The 17212-nt window shown below is 50.9% G+C and overlaps 1 protein-coding gene across 3 annotated transcripts in view; it reads left to right on the forward strand.

Moving 5' to 3' along the window:
* The window catches only part of Jdp2 (Jun dimerization protein 2), a 43838-nt gene extending 30282 nt beyond the window's left edge, over nt 1–13556 (forward strand). For 2 of the 3 annotated variants that reach the window (XM_051149488.1, XM_051149495.1), the window contains exons 3-4: nt 5803–5907; nt 12398–13556. In XM_051149488.1, coding sequence (XP_051005445.1) covers nt 5803–5907; nt 12398–12583 — 291 coding nt within the window. In that variant the 3' untranslated portion in view covers nt 12584–13556. The remainder of the gene's footprint in view (nt 1–5802; nt 5908–12397) is intronic. The other variant, XM_051149502.1, reaches the window with a different exon arrangement.
* The last annotated feature ends 3656 nt before the right edge of the window (nt 13557–17212 follow it).

The raw sequence follows: 17212 nt of genomic DNA on the forward strand, positions 1-17212 counted from the left end.
TCTGATGGTGGTAATGCAGTCTGATGGTGGTTATGCAGTCTGACGGTGGTGATGCAGTCTGACGGTGGTTATGCAGTCTGATGGTGGTGATGCAGTCTGATGGTGGTTATGCAGTCTGATGGTGGTTATGCAGTCTGACGGTGGTGATGCAGTCTGATGGTGGTTATGCAGTCAGATGTTTAATGGGCTGCTGTGTGTGGGTGGGGCAGGGGGAGTGGGGATTAAGGTGATTTCAGGTTTCTGGTTGAACCATCAGGTAGATGGTGGCATTTACGAAAAGAGCACAGCCAGGGGAGAAATGTGTTTGCAGACAGAATGGCAAAGGCCTCATCATGGCCTTCTGAGCAAGCTCCTGTGCACACAAGTCCCCTGGGAATCAGATTACAGACAAATTCCAGTCGGGCGGGTCTGGGGTGGGGCTCAAAAAGGAAGCCATTAGGCAAAAGACTGTCCACAGACTTGCACTCTAAGTCTCAGGGTGCCGGAGCCCCCACCCGTACCACCAACCCCACAGTGATGATGGCAACTCTCCAAAGAGCTAACTGTGAGGGTAACCCCAGTCCCCTTCACTGTGTCTTGTCTGACAGTGCTGACTGAGCTGATATTGCTAGTGGGCTTTGGGGGCGGGGGAGGGATGGTTGCACAAAGCCATGTTTATCTTGCCTGCTGTGTGCCTCTTGTGGTTTACTTATCATAGCAGGTGCCATAACCCAGTATTCCTTGGTTTGAGCTTGGCCAATGGGAGGCATTAGCAGGGAGAGAGAACTTTTTAAAGCTAATATATGATGGAAATTTCATGTATGAGTGCGTTTTGATCTAGCTAACCCCCTTTCCCGCCACTGCAGTTCCTCTCCCTTCCCCTACCACAGTTTCCTCCCAACTTCATGTATGGGGCTGTCTACTGAAGCAAGGATGGCCTCTCATGGGCCGCATCCTCCAGGAACACTGACTCTCCTTCTCTGAGCAGGTGTCAGTTGCTAATAGCTCCTCAGCTAGGTTGGGACCTCACACCCACCTCCCCTCTCTGGGCTGCGATTTTGTCTGTCTTGAGTTTGCCCAGGTTTTGTGCATCCTGTCACAACCGCTGTGAGTTCATTCGTACAGCTGCCCAGGTGTGTCCTGAAAACAGCGTAGCCACCTCTGGCACCTACACATGTTCCACCCTGTCTTCTACAAAGCTCCCGTGAGGGCGGGGGTAGAGCCTTGGGGGAGAGGGCATAGAGTTTGATGGCCCAGTCTCTCTCATGCTCTGCATGTAGACCAGCTGTGGGCCTAGTTTAATCATCATCTGCTTCACACTGAAGCAAGCTTCTCTGATGTGGGCTGGGGGACGCATTAACCTGTGAGTATAATCATAAGTTATTAGGAGCCAGCTTAGTGCTATGTAGGTTGGGAGAGAGAGGGTTTTAGAAACCATTCCTTTCACTCTCTCCCTGCTGGTACCGTTTACTTCCACAGCTGCCTGTTTAAGGGGCCTCTGCGTTAGCTCTGTGCTACTCTCCCAGTGGCTGAAGCTCTTCCCAAGATCACTGGGGACCACCTTCTGCTCTTTCTCCATCACCAGGCACCCCTGACTCCACAAGGGTGCCACCTAATGTCCCAGGCGTCTTTCAGTAGCAAGTGACAGAAACATCAATCAAACTCACTCCATGCCAAAGGAGAAAGTCTCCGGATTCATGGGTCCATCATGAACCTCAAAGACAAGCAGGACAGTCAGGCCCTGCAGGGCGGGATCAAGATCAAAATGTTTTTTTTTTTTTTCTGTCTGTATGCCTCTGCTTGCCACTGCCTGCCTGTCCGTCTGCCCGCCCATCGCTCCGTCCCTCTGTCTGTCTGCATCTGCTGCCTTCTGTGTCTCCCGTTTATCTCCACAAGCTCCACTACTCTTCCTCCATCCTTGTCTCTGCATTCTGCACGCATCTGTTTCACCTGGGACTGGGTTTCAGGGCCATGGCCATGGTGAGAGGGGAGGGGCCTAGAAATGACAGTGAAGGATCTGCTCCCTCCCTGGTACCCACTGTGTACGTACAGGAGCCCCAGGGTGAAGGTCTCCTCCAGTGTGTGCTTTGGGCACCTTGCTCACCCACCTTGCCTCACGGTTCCTCTCTGTGCCTGCGCCTCCTTCCTGTAACAGATCTCTTTTTATTCCTGTACACTTCAACTGCCTGCCATTTCCGCCCCAGGCAATGGAGGAAGTTGGTGACTCTGCACACCTCTTGTGTCTAGCACTTGGAATCTTCAAATCACAATACATCACAGGCCATATCTGCTGTTCTTACCCTGTCCTGCTAGCTGTGGCCAGCTGTGGCCAGCTGTGGCCAGGGTCTGGGGCCTCCCTATTTCTCAGCAGAGACTTGAAAACAGAGATGGGATGGGATGAAGAGAGACCCTTTTAGGTCACTGGTTCCTAAAGAGTCTTTCCCTTGTATGGAGAGCACAGTGTAGGAGCACTTCTCACTGACAACGCAGATGGCTCTCCCTTGGGCCTTCTGGGGCTTTTGGGGACAGAGCTAAGGGTGATGGCTGGGAGGATGAGCTCCCAGGACCCCAATTCCCTCGCACCATTCTCTAAATGCCTTCTGCCATGAGCTGCCTCCTCCTCAGACACCCCAGTTCTCCCAGCTGTGTCTGTAAGGAACCCAGCCACCCCACATTTGGAATTCTGTTTTTAGACGGCTGCACTGTGTGTGGTGAGAATATTCTGTCAGATGCTTTGGAGAACTCAGGAAATATCAGGAAGGGGGGGCAGCTTCCTCACTAGGGAAGCAGGAGGAGAGGCGGGGGATGGCCAGAGTGTCAGGGCTACAGACAGTACATACAGCACTGGTATGGTGTGAGGGGCCCAGTGGCTGAAGGGTGGAGAAGGCAGAGACCCTGTGAGCTCCTGCCCTGTTTCTGGAAAACATTTTCCAGCCATACTTCCCTTGGGCATCTCCAAAGCAACTGTGGGATGGGAAAGGGTTGAGGAGATATGTCCCCATTCTAGTAGGGAAAGTGCGGTAAGCTGAGTCTTGGGCCACATCTCAATTTCATCCGATGTCATTTAATGAGAAAGGCTGCTCAGGGTGCACACAGGTAGAAGAATGGCCTGGGGTACATAAATACTGTGGTAGCTGCAAAACTGGGGTGACTCCAGACCTAAAAGCATACCCCGGTTCCTGCCAGGACTGCAGAGGATTTGTATAGACTTGTCCCAGTCATTAGGACCCTGCACCCCAAATCTAGATACTATTTTCAGTCACTGTGCTTCTGGGGGAGACAGTTTCCTGATTTCCAACACCCCTCCAGACAGGCAAGAGGTATTCCAGTAGAATCAGTTTCCTGGGTGCTGGGCAGAGGTCTCATGGATGTCAACGCAGCCACTGAAGTCTGTATAGTTAGAGCCCATCCAGCGGTACCACTCTCTACAGTCTGCTATTCCACTAATTCAGGTGTGTTCATTATGGCTAAGAGCCCCACTCAGCTACCCGTCCTCAGACTAGCAGGGATGGCTGGTGACCACTCTAACTGAGGTTGGGATGGAATTCTATCAGGGGCATCAGAGGGGCCTTCCTAGAGGAGATGACATTTATTCTTGAAAGAGAACTTTACCAAGTAGGAAAAGAACATCTTCTTAGCTGGGGAAGAAGGCCTGACTGGCATGGAGGAGGGAGGGTGTGGCATCCAGAGTAAAAAGTACTGACAGAAGGGTTTGGTGGGTTCAGAGGGCGGATGGCACAGTCCACTGATCTGGGTGTCAAAGTGACCCAGGTGATGTGTTAAACTTGCAGCCGTAGCCCCTGAATGTGTTGCTCCCAACCTTCTGGGTCCAGGCCTTGTGCAAACGGGTAAGGGGTAGGACCTAGGCTTTGGGGACAGGGGCTATGTCTCCTTGGTCTGTTTAAGGAAGGCTTGAGGCCCTGGAGCCCAGAAGGGGCAGGCTGAGCCTGTCACCATGGCAGTTTGTGGGCAAAGTCTCTTGGCAGAGGGGAGATTGCGCTGCCAGCCACTTCCTCTGGTTCCTTCCCTTTGCCTGATGTCACGGTTACCTCGGTCTGCTCTGGGGTGAGGCTAAGGTCGGGCGGAATCAATTTCAGCCAGGTTTCTGAGGCCTAGATGCAGGTCAGCCAGGGGAGCTGTCACTTCTGGTTCATTTTCAAAGGAGGCATGGGCCTGGGAGGTGTTGGGTGTGGAGGCATTGACGGGGCACCTCTCCAGCAGCTTCCCAGGAGGGCCAGTGTGGCTTAAGGAGGAGTCCTGAGGTGGTGGGGAAGGAGGAAGTAGGCTGCTCTGCCAGGGTCTGTGTCAGGGGCCAGAGTGCCGGGCTGGGGCCCAGGCTGGGCCCTCTCCTCCCTGATGCTCTTGACCATGCAAGAAGTGTGGAGAGAGAGGGTGCTTGTTTTCCTGGATGATGTCCCTTTGGACTGCCAGAGTCACCCCCTAACCTTACCCCACTCTAGAAGTGACAGAGTTGGCAAGCCCAGAGCAACTCTACAGCTCGTGGCCTCTGACTTGGAGCTGTCCCCAGCCCAGCTGGCCCTCTGAAGCCTCCAGATTTCCCTGGTTGGCAGGGACAACACAAGGTACCCCAACAGAAAAACCCTGAAGAAACGTGGCTCAGTTGGCAAAATGTTTGCCTAACATGCACAGGTCCTAGGTTCAATCCCCAGTACTTAATAAATTGTGGGTGGTAGCCTCCAGCTGGAATCCTAGCACTCAGGAAGTGAGGCAGGAGGATTATAAACTCAAGGTCATCTTTGACCACATAATGAGTTAGAGAACAGCCTTGGCTATATGTGATGCTGCCTCAGAAGTTTTTGTTTTTTCTTTTTTAATAGAAAGGTTGAAACTGCTAAGACCTGAGTTCAAAATCTGCCTCTGCCATGTCTTTGTGGAGTGAGTGGCCTTGGACAAAGTGAAGTTTTAAGGCTCAGACTTACTGTCTACAAAATGGGACAGTGACAGCATCTTCCTGTAAGACTTGGCTTGAGGGTAGAGTGGTGTGTGTTGAAAGCATTTGTCAAAGTAGGCAAGAGGCAGCTCGCATTATTCCTGGTAGTGAAAACCTAGCAACTGTTAGCCAGTGGGTGGGTGGGTGGTGAGTTTTTGCCCCTCCTGGGCCTTGTTTTGAGAGTCCTATATTCCTTGGAGGACAAAGGCTGGCTTGGAACCTCAGAGGATCCTGGGATGTGTCCTGCCACTCTTCTTAGCTTTGTCACAGCTGTAGTCTTGGGGGAGAACTAAAAAAAAAAAAAAGTCCAGCCAAGTGGGGAGGCAGAGTAACCAGAGGCATCCTGGGGGAAAAGATCAGAAGTTTGGAGGACCAAGAAGAGGTGCCATATTGGTAGTGAGGGTTTGAAATTCCAACAGAAGACGTGGGGTGAAGGCAGGGTGGGAGGGGTTGGTGCCGAACATGAACCTGGGTCTCTGCCCAAGGTGTTTTTAAAGGAAGTGCCTGGGAGCTGCTGGCCTGGAAAAAATCACACCCAGAGGGCTTGAGCCAGGCAGAACAGGTTGCCCCACCCACTCTGGAGAACCACCGCCTCCAATGAGTGCACTGGCCAGGCTCCCAGCCCCAGAAACTCTGGCTGAGCCAGGTAGCCCTGCCCTCAGAGAACACCGGCTCCTCCCAAGGATGCCCACCTGTTCCGAGGACTATCCACTGATGACTGGGAGACTGGTCCATCTCCGCAGCCAGAGGGATTTGCTGCTGAGATGTGGGTGAGCAAGGGGGATCTGTCCCCCTGTCTGTCTTCCTGTCAGGTGGGAAGCTGTCCTCAGAGTCACCCATGGTGTCTAATCGGTGGCTCTGTGCCCTCACAGCTAGACGAGGAAGAAGAGCGAAGGAAAAGGCGCCGAGAGAAGAACAAAGTCGCTGCAGCCAGATGCCGGAACAAGAAGAAGGAACGCACGGAGTTTCTGCAAAGGGTGAGCCAGCGGGGCAGCTGTGCCTGGGAGCTGTGCAGGGGTTGATGTGCTCTGCAGCCAGGGACATCATTGGACCCTGTGCCGCCCGGAGAAGGTGGAAGGATTCATTTTTTTCCTCCACTGAGCTTAGATCCTGGGTACTGATTGATCCAGTGGCCCAGACCTGGGACTATCCATTTTGGTCCCCTATGGCCACCGTGTTCTAGGGTACATGCTAATGAAGTTTGGTGTTGGGGGCCAGGCCATGTCTGTGGGCAGTGGATGTAGTTCCTGAGCTGGCCACCAGGGGAAAACCTCCCTTTATTGCAATATCTTATCCATCCAGCATCCTGCACTGGCCAGCCCTTAGCCCCACTGCAGATGACCTCTGAAGTCTTTGTTGCTGCCCCCATGGACCAGAGGTCAGTCTGTATGTGTAGGTCAACCTTTGGTTGCTGCCCTTTGCCTCCTGCTATCCCCTGCCTTTTTACTCATGATTTGCTTAGCATGGTACTTGCTCTTTCTCCTCCTGGGTCCTGTCTCTCAGCTCTTGCCTTTGTCTCAAAAATGGTGACAGTGAAGGGAAGTGGGTAGAAAGCTGAACAGCCCCCTAGTAGTCAGCAGTGCCCCACTCCAGTTATTGGTTTGTTACTGAACAGTAATAGCAATAGTATATGCTAACTTAACGGGCAGGCATTATTAATCGATGAGCCACCGCAATGATGAGCAACAGTCTCGGATATTTGCAAAGCCAGGCACTGTGCTAAGTGCTGCATGTGTCATCTCATTCTGTTGGCAAAGTAGCCAGCGAAGATAGGGATCTTTGTGGCTCAGTTTCTGCAGGTGAGGAAAGTGCAGTAAAGATAGTGACCCACCCAGGTCTCTCAGCCACCAAAGGGTGGGACTGATGTCAGTGCCTGCTACTAAGCTCAGGTCTTCCTGTTCCTAATCCGGCAGTGACTCTCAGTTCCTTGGCTGGTTCATTCATTCATTCATTTAATAATTCAACAAGTGCAGGAAATGTCCAGTGGTGCGTTAGGCACCCTGTTAGTAGGGCATAGCCAGAGCAACTATCGTCCTTTCCTGGGAGACTAAGAGGTAAGGCTGGATCGGCCTGATGTTCTCCAAACTGAGGTCTGTGTTTCTCTCTTGTGTTTGCCAGAACAGAGTGGGCCATGTGTAGGCCCTGAGCTGTGGGCACGCTGGACAGGGTAGTGCTATTAACAGGACTGGGAGGTCTTTACGGTATGCAACACTAGATTTGATTGTTCAGCATTTCTAAGACATGGGCCTCAAAGGTGATGGGAGCACCCCATGCCGTATGTTCAGCATCAAGTACCTGATGGACAGAGCCAGGAGGTGCCGGTAGGCTTCATAGGAGAAGTTTCTCAAGTCACTCCAACTTCCTAGGTCTTGTCAGCCAGTTAGCAGGCAAGATGTGCCCCCTGCAGAGGTTCTCAGTGACACATCAGTTCAATAGATAGTCGGTGCCAGATGAACAGCTCTTCGTTCTACAGAAACTCGCTAAGCACCAACTGTGTGCTTACATAGCCGGTGCCAAGTGAACAGCTCTTCATCCTACTAAAACTCACTAAGTGCCTACTGTGTGTCTACGTAGTCAGTGTCAGATGAACTTGTCAAATACCCAATGTGTGCCAGGCATTCCACATGGGTAGAACATTTCAATAAGGTAGCAGACCCAGAGCCTCCTGTGTAGAATGCTTCTACATGCTGGCTTGTCTGAAATAGACCAGTGTATCCCTGTTGCCCTGGCCCAGTTTTTAAGAAATCTTCTTCCACTCTTGTGAGTGTCCCCATTACATGATACTATCTGTGGTCGTGGGGAGCCATGACAGGGTTCAAAAGGAAAAGAGCGCCAGTCAGAGGAGTCCACCGGCTGTCGGGGAGGCCTTGGGTTAGGGCAGCAGTACTGTGTTGTCCCAGGAAGAGAAGTGGCCACCAAGAAGGAAAAAACTATGTGATCTTGGGTCCGGAAAGAGGCACCCCAGCCCGGTCCTGTTCCCTAGACAGTCCTCTCCACCTGAGGCCTTGGAAGCAGAAGACTGGGTGTGAAGGTGAACCACTGCGCTGCCGGAGGCTACAGACCTGAGTGACTCTAATAGCTTAATTGTTTTCTTTTTTTAAAGATTTATTTATTTTATTTATTGCATATGAGTGCTTTATCTGCAGAAGAGGGTATCAGATTACATTATAAATGGTTGTGAGCCACCACATGGTTGCTGGGAATTGAACTCAGGACCTCTGGAAGAGCAGGTGGGTGCTCTTAACCACTGAGCCATCTCTCCGGCGTAATTGTTAATGCTCACCGCACCCTAACCTCTGGACACCCATATGCAACTCAGAGACTACTTCTCAGAGAGTTCGAGTCTCTAGACCAACAGGGTGTGTCAGTTCATCCCTCACAGACCTTACGCCTTACCCCAAAGCCTCCACTTGCCCCTAGGAACGACAGCCTAGAGTGTCTCTCTGCTATGACACTGGCTCCTGCTGTGCCACTGTGCCCAACACAGGGTTCTCTGGCCCCTGGAGGCAGTGAGACCATTTTACATTCCCAAGATGCTCTGTGCTCTTGCTTCCTAGGACTCTCCTCCTGGCGGTCACATTGGCCCTGGGAGGATGAGAAAAGTCCCCACTGCTGATGGATTCCTGGTGGCGGGGTGTAGTTTTCCTCTGCTGCCCAACACTTTCTTCAGGTTGCCCAGACTCCAAGAAATGGGCAAAGCTGTTCACAGTAGCGAAGCTGCTTCCCAACCCTTAGAAAAAGCTGATGGAACTCTGTTTTATGTCCCCTAGAGCATTTTAAAATATAAAGTTAGGGCAGGGCGATGGCACAGGCTTTTAATTCCAGACTCGGGAGACAGAGGCAGGGAGATATCTGAGTTTGAGGCCAGCTATGTCTACAGACCAAGCTGCTCCAGAACAGCCAGGTGTTTGTGTGCATGTGTGGGCATGTCCTAGGCCAGTCATACTATTTTTTGTGAGGAAACTGGCATCAATGACTCGGAAAGGGTCACATAGATAGGATAAAAAGCTAGGGTGCCTAACCCCTCAACTTCTTTTTACCATGTAGGAGACAAAATCTTAATTTATACTAAGTGAACAAATGGTTTCAATTTTTTCAGTGCAGTAAATATCCCCCAGAAATCAGCACAAGTAAACAAAGACACACAGTCACCTCCCTCTATAACTGAAGTACAGAAGATCCCAGCCTGGTTGCTTCCTCATCCATCAGGCAAACACTGCTGTTAGAAATCTAGAAACCTATGCAGACCGTATTCCCAGCACATGTGAGTCTGAGGCAGGGAGATCCCAAGTGTGAGGCCAGCCTAGGCTACCTAGTGAAAACTTTCTCAAAAACAAACAAACATGAAAAATTATCTTTATAAACCCTACAAGCCACTGTTTTGTTTTTGTTTTTTGTTGTTGTTTTTTCCTTGTTTGTTTGTTTTTCAAGACAGGGTTTCTCTGTGTAGCCCAGGCTGTCCTGGACCTTACTCTGTAGACCAGGCTGGCCTCGAACTCACAGATACCTGCCTGCCTCTGCCTTCCAAGTGCTGGGATTAAAGGCCTGTGCCATCAACACGTTGCTGAAAAGCTACTATTATAAACATGTTTTAACAATAGTCTTCTGAGCACAGATTCTATAATCGCACAATAAGTAGCCATGTAGAGGCAGCCAAGAACTCCGTGAGCACAGGAGGGAATCAAATGTGAGAACAGTTAGTGATGCTAGGACAGTGAGGCCAAGTTGCCCAGACTTCACCTGTCTGTTTTGGAGGAGGTAGATCTGTGTGGTGTTGAACGTTGTCTTGTATTCTTCTCTTGGGTTTTTTGTTACTATTTTGAGTTTGGGAGACAGAGTCAAGTATAGACCAAGCTGGCCACAAGCTTATTATGTAGCCAAGGCTGGCCTTGAACTTCTCACTTCCTGCAGCCGATTTCTGAGGGCTCCAATTGTTCATGTTCAGCCAGCCAGGTCCATCTTGAATTTCAGACACACTGGAACCAAGGCTGAACTCCTTCCAGACTCCATTTAGCATGCTCCAGCCCAGCTTCCCTCTCAGCCTCCATTCTAGTATCCACCCAGCCACCTCTGCCTCCTTCATCCTTCAAAGCCTTAGCTAAGGCGTGCTCAGCTGCCTTGGAAGCATCTTTCTTTTCCCTACCCTCTTCCTGCTCGGAGGTGAAAAGAAGGATTCTTTAAGCCCCTCTAACCCTTCAGTTTACACAGTGCTTTCCCGGTAGCAGCTCTTCTAATCCAGAAGATCATCACCTCTCTATGCATGCGCGGACAAGATAATTTTCTCTAGACTCAGATTCTAAGCCTACAGTATTTGCATAGCTGCCATTCAGCTCTGTTCTGCTTTCTCTGTCATGAACCCTCCTGTGCCCTTGAGGGCAGTGAGCACACCAGTCCCTGGTTATGTCTCCACACGTGGCAGTGTGCCTCGGTCTCTTCTCTCTACTGAAGAGTTTCTCACCCAGAGTTCCTTCCCTCGCCCCGCCTACCACCTGAAGTCCGCTCCTCACCTTGCTGTTAGCACTTTTTGCTGGTCTCCTACACTCAAAATGGCTGGTCACTAGCTGGGCCTAGCTGTGCGCTGAGTGAACACTCCTCAGGAGCTATGAAGGGGGGCCAGGGGCTGTTCATAGGCTTTGGATTCCCCAAAGTATTCACAGACTTGGCAGGCTGAGGCACATCCTCTGAAGTGAGTAGATGGCCCTGAGGCTTTCCGATACAAAGGCTGAGGACAATCTGAAGATTGTGTTAGCAGCTTGGGCTGGGGGGTGGGGATGGGGGAATGGAAGAAACACTAGCCATCTCTCAGAATTCTGAGAACTGCGGACCAGCATTCCAGTCTTGTCTCAGCCTGTCCCATTAAAAGCCACTATAGATGCTTTTAAAAAAAATATTTCCCCCTCTTAGCATTTCTTTTCTCCTTTTTGAAGTTGTTGCTCTGGGTGATTGGTCCTAAAGCCTGCCTCCCTCAGCCATTCTGAGCTCCCTGAGAGCCTGTGCAGCCAGCCACCTCAGAGATGCACACAGGAACAACCCTGACAGGCTGGCAATGTGAAGAGGATACCAGCCCCCTCCCGTGTGGGGACCCCCACCAAAGACCCCAGTGTTTCAGAGGGAGGCTGCCCCCAACTGCACCTCACTGGGCAGAAGGACCTGTCACACAGGCAATTGCAAGCTCAGCCTGCTCTGTGACGAATGCCAGTCTCTCAGTATGCACACTTGGTATGTGTGTGTGAGGGGGGGGGGGCGCCTGGAAGGTCCTTGTGAGGTTTGCCTTGGTGTGTGGCAGTCACAGCATCTTCACTCTCCATCCTCCACCTGCCAGTCACTCTGCCTTAGCTGAGACAGCCAAACACTTCTCCAGACCCGAGGACAAAGTAATTCCCTCACTGGCCTGAGGAGGGTCCTCAGATCACCGGAGGAGAGCCTTCAGTTACTGGCTCTTAGAAAAGCCGGAAGGCCCTATCGCTGTGCTCTTTCATCCTGCTGTGCAAGCCCCAGGCCTTCAACAGGCATGCTGTTCACCTGTCCCTACTGTGACACACAACCCCACACCTGTCACATCCTCAGCATCGTCGTCCTTTCCTCTGTCCAGGGCCGGGAGTGTGTTGGGGGTCTCATCCAATAGCAGTTTGAAACCTCATTTCCTGTCCAACAGATTGCTTGTTGATTGCCTGTCTGTGGGCGGAGCGCCTAGATTATGGGGCATACCAAGGGAGGAAGGGGAAGAAGTTCTAAATAATTGTAAGCTAATGGCTAGGAGGCCCATGTTTTAGGGGAATGGCTCACAGTGTGTTTATCAATTCCAGTTGTCAAGACCATCCCACCATACCTTTGACACATAGCAAAGCACTTGGTTTTGGCTGCCACCTGTGGGTGATTTTGGTTTGTTTGTTTGTTTGTTTTTCCCTGGATTTCTGAGAGATTGCATCCACTGAGACCAATGAGGATACTGGGACTCGAACTCAGGTCCTTGGATTCTCTGGTTCTCTGCCAAAACAAGCTAAGTTCATAACTACTGAGCCATCTTCCCCAGCTCTGTGGGCCATTTTGGGTCCTCTGCCCTTCATGACCTGCTCCCAAAACACATTCATTGCCTGCCTGCCGGCCACCCCCTTCCCCCTCCATTATTTATTTATTTATTTATTTTGGTGCAAAAATATTGTTGCAGGGGAGCATTGGTGTGGTTTTTGGTCAATAGCAAGGAAGCCATGAGGGACGGGGGAAAGAAAGCATATAGACTGGGCTAGCCCCCTGGCATATCATCTGAACCCTTCCTACCATGAGAGAGGCCAGTACTGTGTGATACGGTCCTGTCTGCAGAAAGTCACTCACCCCAGGTGCTCAGCCTTCAGTGGGACCTGGCAGGCAGAAAGGCGTGCCAGCAGTCCAGGGGCCAGCCAGAGTGCCTGAGCACCTCTCGGGAGCAGACTGGTAGTGACGGCTGATGGTGTGTCTCTGTGTGCACAGGAGTCGGAGCGGCTGGAGCTCATGAACGCCGAGCTGAAGACGCAGATAGAGGAGCTGAAGCTGGAGAGGCAGCAGCTTATCCTGATGCTCAACCGACACCGCCCCACTTGCATTGTGCGCACGGACAGTGTCAGGACTCCCGAGTCTGAAGGCAACCCGCTGCTAGAGCAGCTGGACCGGAAGTGACTGAAGACCCGGAGGAGGCATCAGAAGAAGAGGAGGGAGAGGAGCAGCGAAGGCGACAGGGGAGCGAGCGAGGGCCCCTCCTGCGCACAGGACAAACTCCATGATGAGGCTTAGCAGAACTGGCCTCCAGCCGGCTCTTTTTTAAAACTCAGCCCAGCCACACGTGAGCGGACTTGACGAAACCGGAGGGACCAAGCTCTGAGACCAAAGTTGACCCGCAGGTAGGGGCTAGCCCCACTCCAGGGCCCAGCTTGAAGGGTACCTGAGCCGGAGAAATGCCCAACCAGGTAGCCTTCTCAGGCACTCTTCGGGCCTCTCTGCCACGACCCCCACCCAAGGGACTACCAGGAAACCAAGAAAAGCCATGTGTCGCAAACACAGTGTGGCCGAGGATGGAACTCAGCGTGGACTGCAGTCCACCTTCCCCAGCCCTGCCCAAGCCCGCTGGAAAGGGGTGCACTGTGGGCCTGTGTCGGCCCTGCCCAGGTGGCGCAGCCTGGTGGCCCTGCTGGAATTTGCTGTGGCACTGAGGCGCGGGCGCCCTTCCAAAGCACACACTCAATCAATGAATGTTTACAGACTGGCTGTCCTGGCGGGCCTTCCAACTGCACACTTGTTTTTTTTTATACTTTCTTTTTTTTTTTTTTTTTTTAAATATTTTTTACAAAAAAAAGATTTTATACGAGCAATATATATATATGGATTTCTATAATCACTTGATGTGACACAGTACAAATATGCTATGGTCTATTGTTACAGACATCCACCCACCAGTTACGGCCGTTGTAATTCCTAAGTACTGTAGGCTCTGGGTGTTGGGGGGTGGCCAGGCGGGTGGGGTACATTTCCATCCTTGTTAAACCCTTCCTAGTACTCAGTCCTGTATCGCTCAGTAAACATTGCTCTTAATTACCCAGCTGCCTCGAGTGGTATCTGCCCAGGGAGAGGGCATGCCCAGGGCAGGAGTTGTTTGGAGTAGTTTCCATGGCTGCCCGGACAGGTAAGTCTGAATATGCCCATTAAACAGATGGGAAGGCCAAGGCCTAGAGATGTTAAAGAAATCCGCATGTACCATTTTGAGCATTTGCTTCCTTTTGGGGAGACAACTTCTTTCAAATATTTTTATTATTATTATTATTATTATTATTATTATTATTATTATTATTTTTAAAGTGCATGTGTGAATATGTGTGTGTGTGTGTGTGTGTGTGTGTGTGTGTGTGTGTGTGTGTGTACGTGCATAGGTTAGGATTTGGATCCCCCCGGAGCTGGAGGTAAAGGCTGTGGTGAGCTACCTGACGTGCTTGCTGGGGATTGAACTTAGATCCTCTTTGTGCTCATAACTGCTGAACTATTTGTTTTGTTTGAGCGCACTCTTGAGGACACCAGACACTTCAATGAACTTAACCTTTGCTGGGGAATAAACCAGCTTTGCCCCCGTGGAGCCTAGCAATGGGCTCATCTTGTGCTTGCTTGCTTGCTTCCTCCATCTGCGTGGCGGCATGAGGGGTTGGGGCAGAAGAAGAAAATAAGTCATTAATAAACAGTTAGTCCCTCTCTTTTTCACCTTGAGTTCCCTCCATCCGACTTGCTTGGTGTAGTCTATCTATCAAGCGCCCCAGCCTGGAGACAGAGACTGTCTGATTATGGGGTGTCCCTTCAACACTGTCCAGCTGGGAAGAAAAGGAACGTGAGAATATTTAAGAGCCCTTCAAAAGACCTGTAGATGCCCCTTGCAGGGTTACTGTTTACCCCGGGCTATGGCTTGGCTACTTCCCTGCTGGGAAGCCAAGAGCTGGTCCTTCTTAGGCTGTGTGGATGGCTGTCTCCCCAGGCCAGTGACCTGCACTACTGTCTCTGCCATGGTATCTTTTCCCCTCTATAGTGACAGTCACTGGCTTCACTACCAGAGCCAGCTCAAGGGTGTTTCCTGTGTGTCACACATTGCGTGTGTTTCAGCTGGTTCACATAGCCTTTGGGGGAGATCCATGCTCTAGCTCAGATAGAAAGACAAGGCAGAGAGAAGGAAGTCAACCAAGGTCACAGAGCTGCTAGGTGGCGGTGCCGGGGATGCTATTCTAAGCTCTTCTGGTGGATAACAGCTGGGCCTGCACCTCCCTGGAAAAGGAAATGCTCTGAGTTTGATTTGTTTGTGATGAGACCTGAGACGGTAGAGGATCACGGCAGGAGGCGGGAGTGATGGCACAGAGCTCCGTGAGCTCACGGTGCACACTGAGACCCCAGCTCTAATGCCCATTTACAAATGAGAGCTTTATGGGTTGTTGTTTTTTGTTTTGTTTTTTAATCTCTAAAGTGGGACAGTAGGATCCTTGTCTTATGGGGTGTTGTCAGAATCAAAGAAGGGATGGAGGTACGTGAGTATTGTCCTGCCTTTTGTTAGCGAGGCTGGTTGGTATTTATCACATGAAGTTATTTGAGGACCTTTTCATCTCTGAAGGCAGGCTGCATGGTTTATGTTCTGATCATGTCTTGTCCCTGAGATGTGATAGATGCCTGGGACCCAACACTCCTAGGCTCCCACAGCTGTGCTGAGCTCAGCATCCCCTCCCTGGCTGTCCAGCTGAGTTTCGTGTGGTCACAAAGCTAGCTGAGACACCTTCACCATCGCTAGCTAGGCAGGAACCAGCATCAGACGGTCAGGGTGTGGGCTGAAGGAGGCTTTCACCTTCCTCAGTGGGACTCTGGTGAGAGAAGTGTATTTAGTGGCCCAGTGATGACCAGTGGTGGCAGAGCATTTTCTCTGAGATGGCAGGTTCCTCCCTGAGAGTGTGCTTGGCAGGAGCACTGTCACAGCGCTCCCCCCCCCCAAAATGCCCAAGAATCCACTGACACTCTGTTTATGCTAAAGGAAAACTGGAGGTAACCTAATTGCCTTTAGACAGTGTTTCACAGAATCGAATATTAGCCCTTAGGAAAGAGCCTCAGCTATGTTTATCATTATGGGGAGAGCAAACTACAGAAGGATGTTGTGTGTGGGATGTTCCTCAATGTGGAAATTAAGGACACACAAGGATCTGGGTAACGGGCAGAACAGCAAATGCAAGAATGCTATAAATATCGAAGCCAGTGACTGGGATTGACCCTGCCGGTGGGCAGGGACCAGCGGTGGCTTCTATAAGGGTAAGTAGGACACAAAGTTTCAATTGTTATGTGTGACTGTTCCTATCCATGTAAGCATGGTCATCAAGTGTAGAGTAACTCCAGACTTGTCAGAGGCCGGCTGTGTGCTCAAAGGCACGATTTATATTCCTTCCCTCCTTTGTTGGGTCCAAGTTTCCTGATAAAAGAGAGCAAATCGCAATGCAAATACAAGATTTGGTCATCCCCCCCCCCCCCAATTCTTTCCTTAGCAAACTCAGGAAATAAAAACCACTCTGAAATTACAACATCTTGCAACACTTGCCTCTGACTTTGTGCAAGTTCAATTGCTCGCCTGGAGGGGAAGAGAAGCAATTTGGAGGTGTGTGAGTCTGGTTGGCCTTGCCCTGGCGAGGGTGCCTTGAGAGTGTCACCCTGGAGAGCTTGCCTCTGCTCTGGTTCAGCACCCTCCCGGTGCCTGAGCACTGGGGTGGGCAAGCAGCTAAGGCACCAAAGGCGTGTTCAAAGCTAACTTCTGCTCCTTAGACTCTCTCCTGCCCAGCTGACTTTGCAACCCACAGTGCCCCTTCAATAGAGAAGCCAGAGTGTGGGGGCAGTCTCTGAAGGACAAGTCCCCACTTGGTCCTGGCACACGGTTTCCTGTCCCCTGCTGTGACTGTGACATTACCATGGGTTAAATGACTTCTGAGCAACACATATTTTCTTATCTCCCAGCTCTGGATTTCAGAAGTGTAAAATGCCTGTCACTGGGCTAAGGACAAGGCACTGACAGGACTGTAGCTTCTGAAGACTAGGGGGAGAATCTGTGTCTTTGGTTTTTTGTTTTTGTTTTTCCCCCAGAGCTGATGTTCACAGTCTTCGATTCAGAGCTTGTTCAGTCTCCAAGCAGTAGCTCCCGAGTCCTCTTCAGCCCTATGCCCCTAATACTGACCCAGGCCCTTGTCCTTGCACCGCCATCAAAATTCATCAACTGAGCCATCTCCCTGAGCCCACTACAGTTTTACAAAGACCCTTGTGATAACATTGTCCCCACCTAGATCATCTATGATTAATCTTTTTATTTCTAAGGCTGATTAACAACATTATCCTTACAACGCAGACTTAGGTCCCCCTGGTTTATGACAACAGGACCCAAGGATTAGAATGCGGTCCTCTCTGCATTGGCCGTTATTCTGCCTGCCACCCAGGATGTGCATGTGAGCTACTCCATCCGCCCCCCCCCCCCCCCCCGCCCCAGTGCCTGGTGCATAGAGCTATGCACAGACTGACAGATGTGAGACATATGGCCCAATGCAGAGATAAACACACAGCCACAGATACGCACAGGCATATGCATAGTCAGTACCAAACATTGAGATCCCCTCTTAGTCCTTTGTCTTAGGTTCTGAAAATCTGAAACAAACTACTTTACCACATTGGCGTTATCTTGGTCATTTGGGAATGTCTAAATTTGGTTAACAGGAAGGTTAGTTGAGCTGGGCTCGCAGTTTCAGACTAAAAACTGGAAAT

The sequence above is a fragment of the Acomys russatus genome, chromosome 1, assembly GCF_903995435.1.
Source record: "Acomys russatus chromosome 1, mAcoRus1.1, whole genome shotgun sequence".
NCBI classification, from domain to species: Eukaryota; Metazoa; Chordata; class Mammalia; order Rodentia; family Muridae; genus Acomys; species Acomys russatus.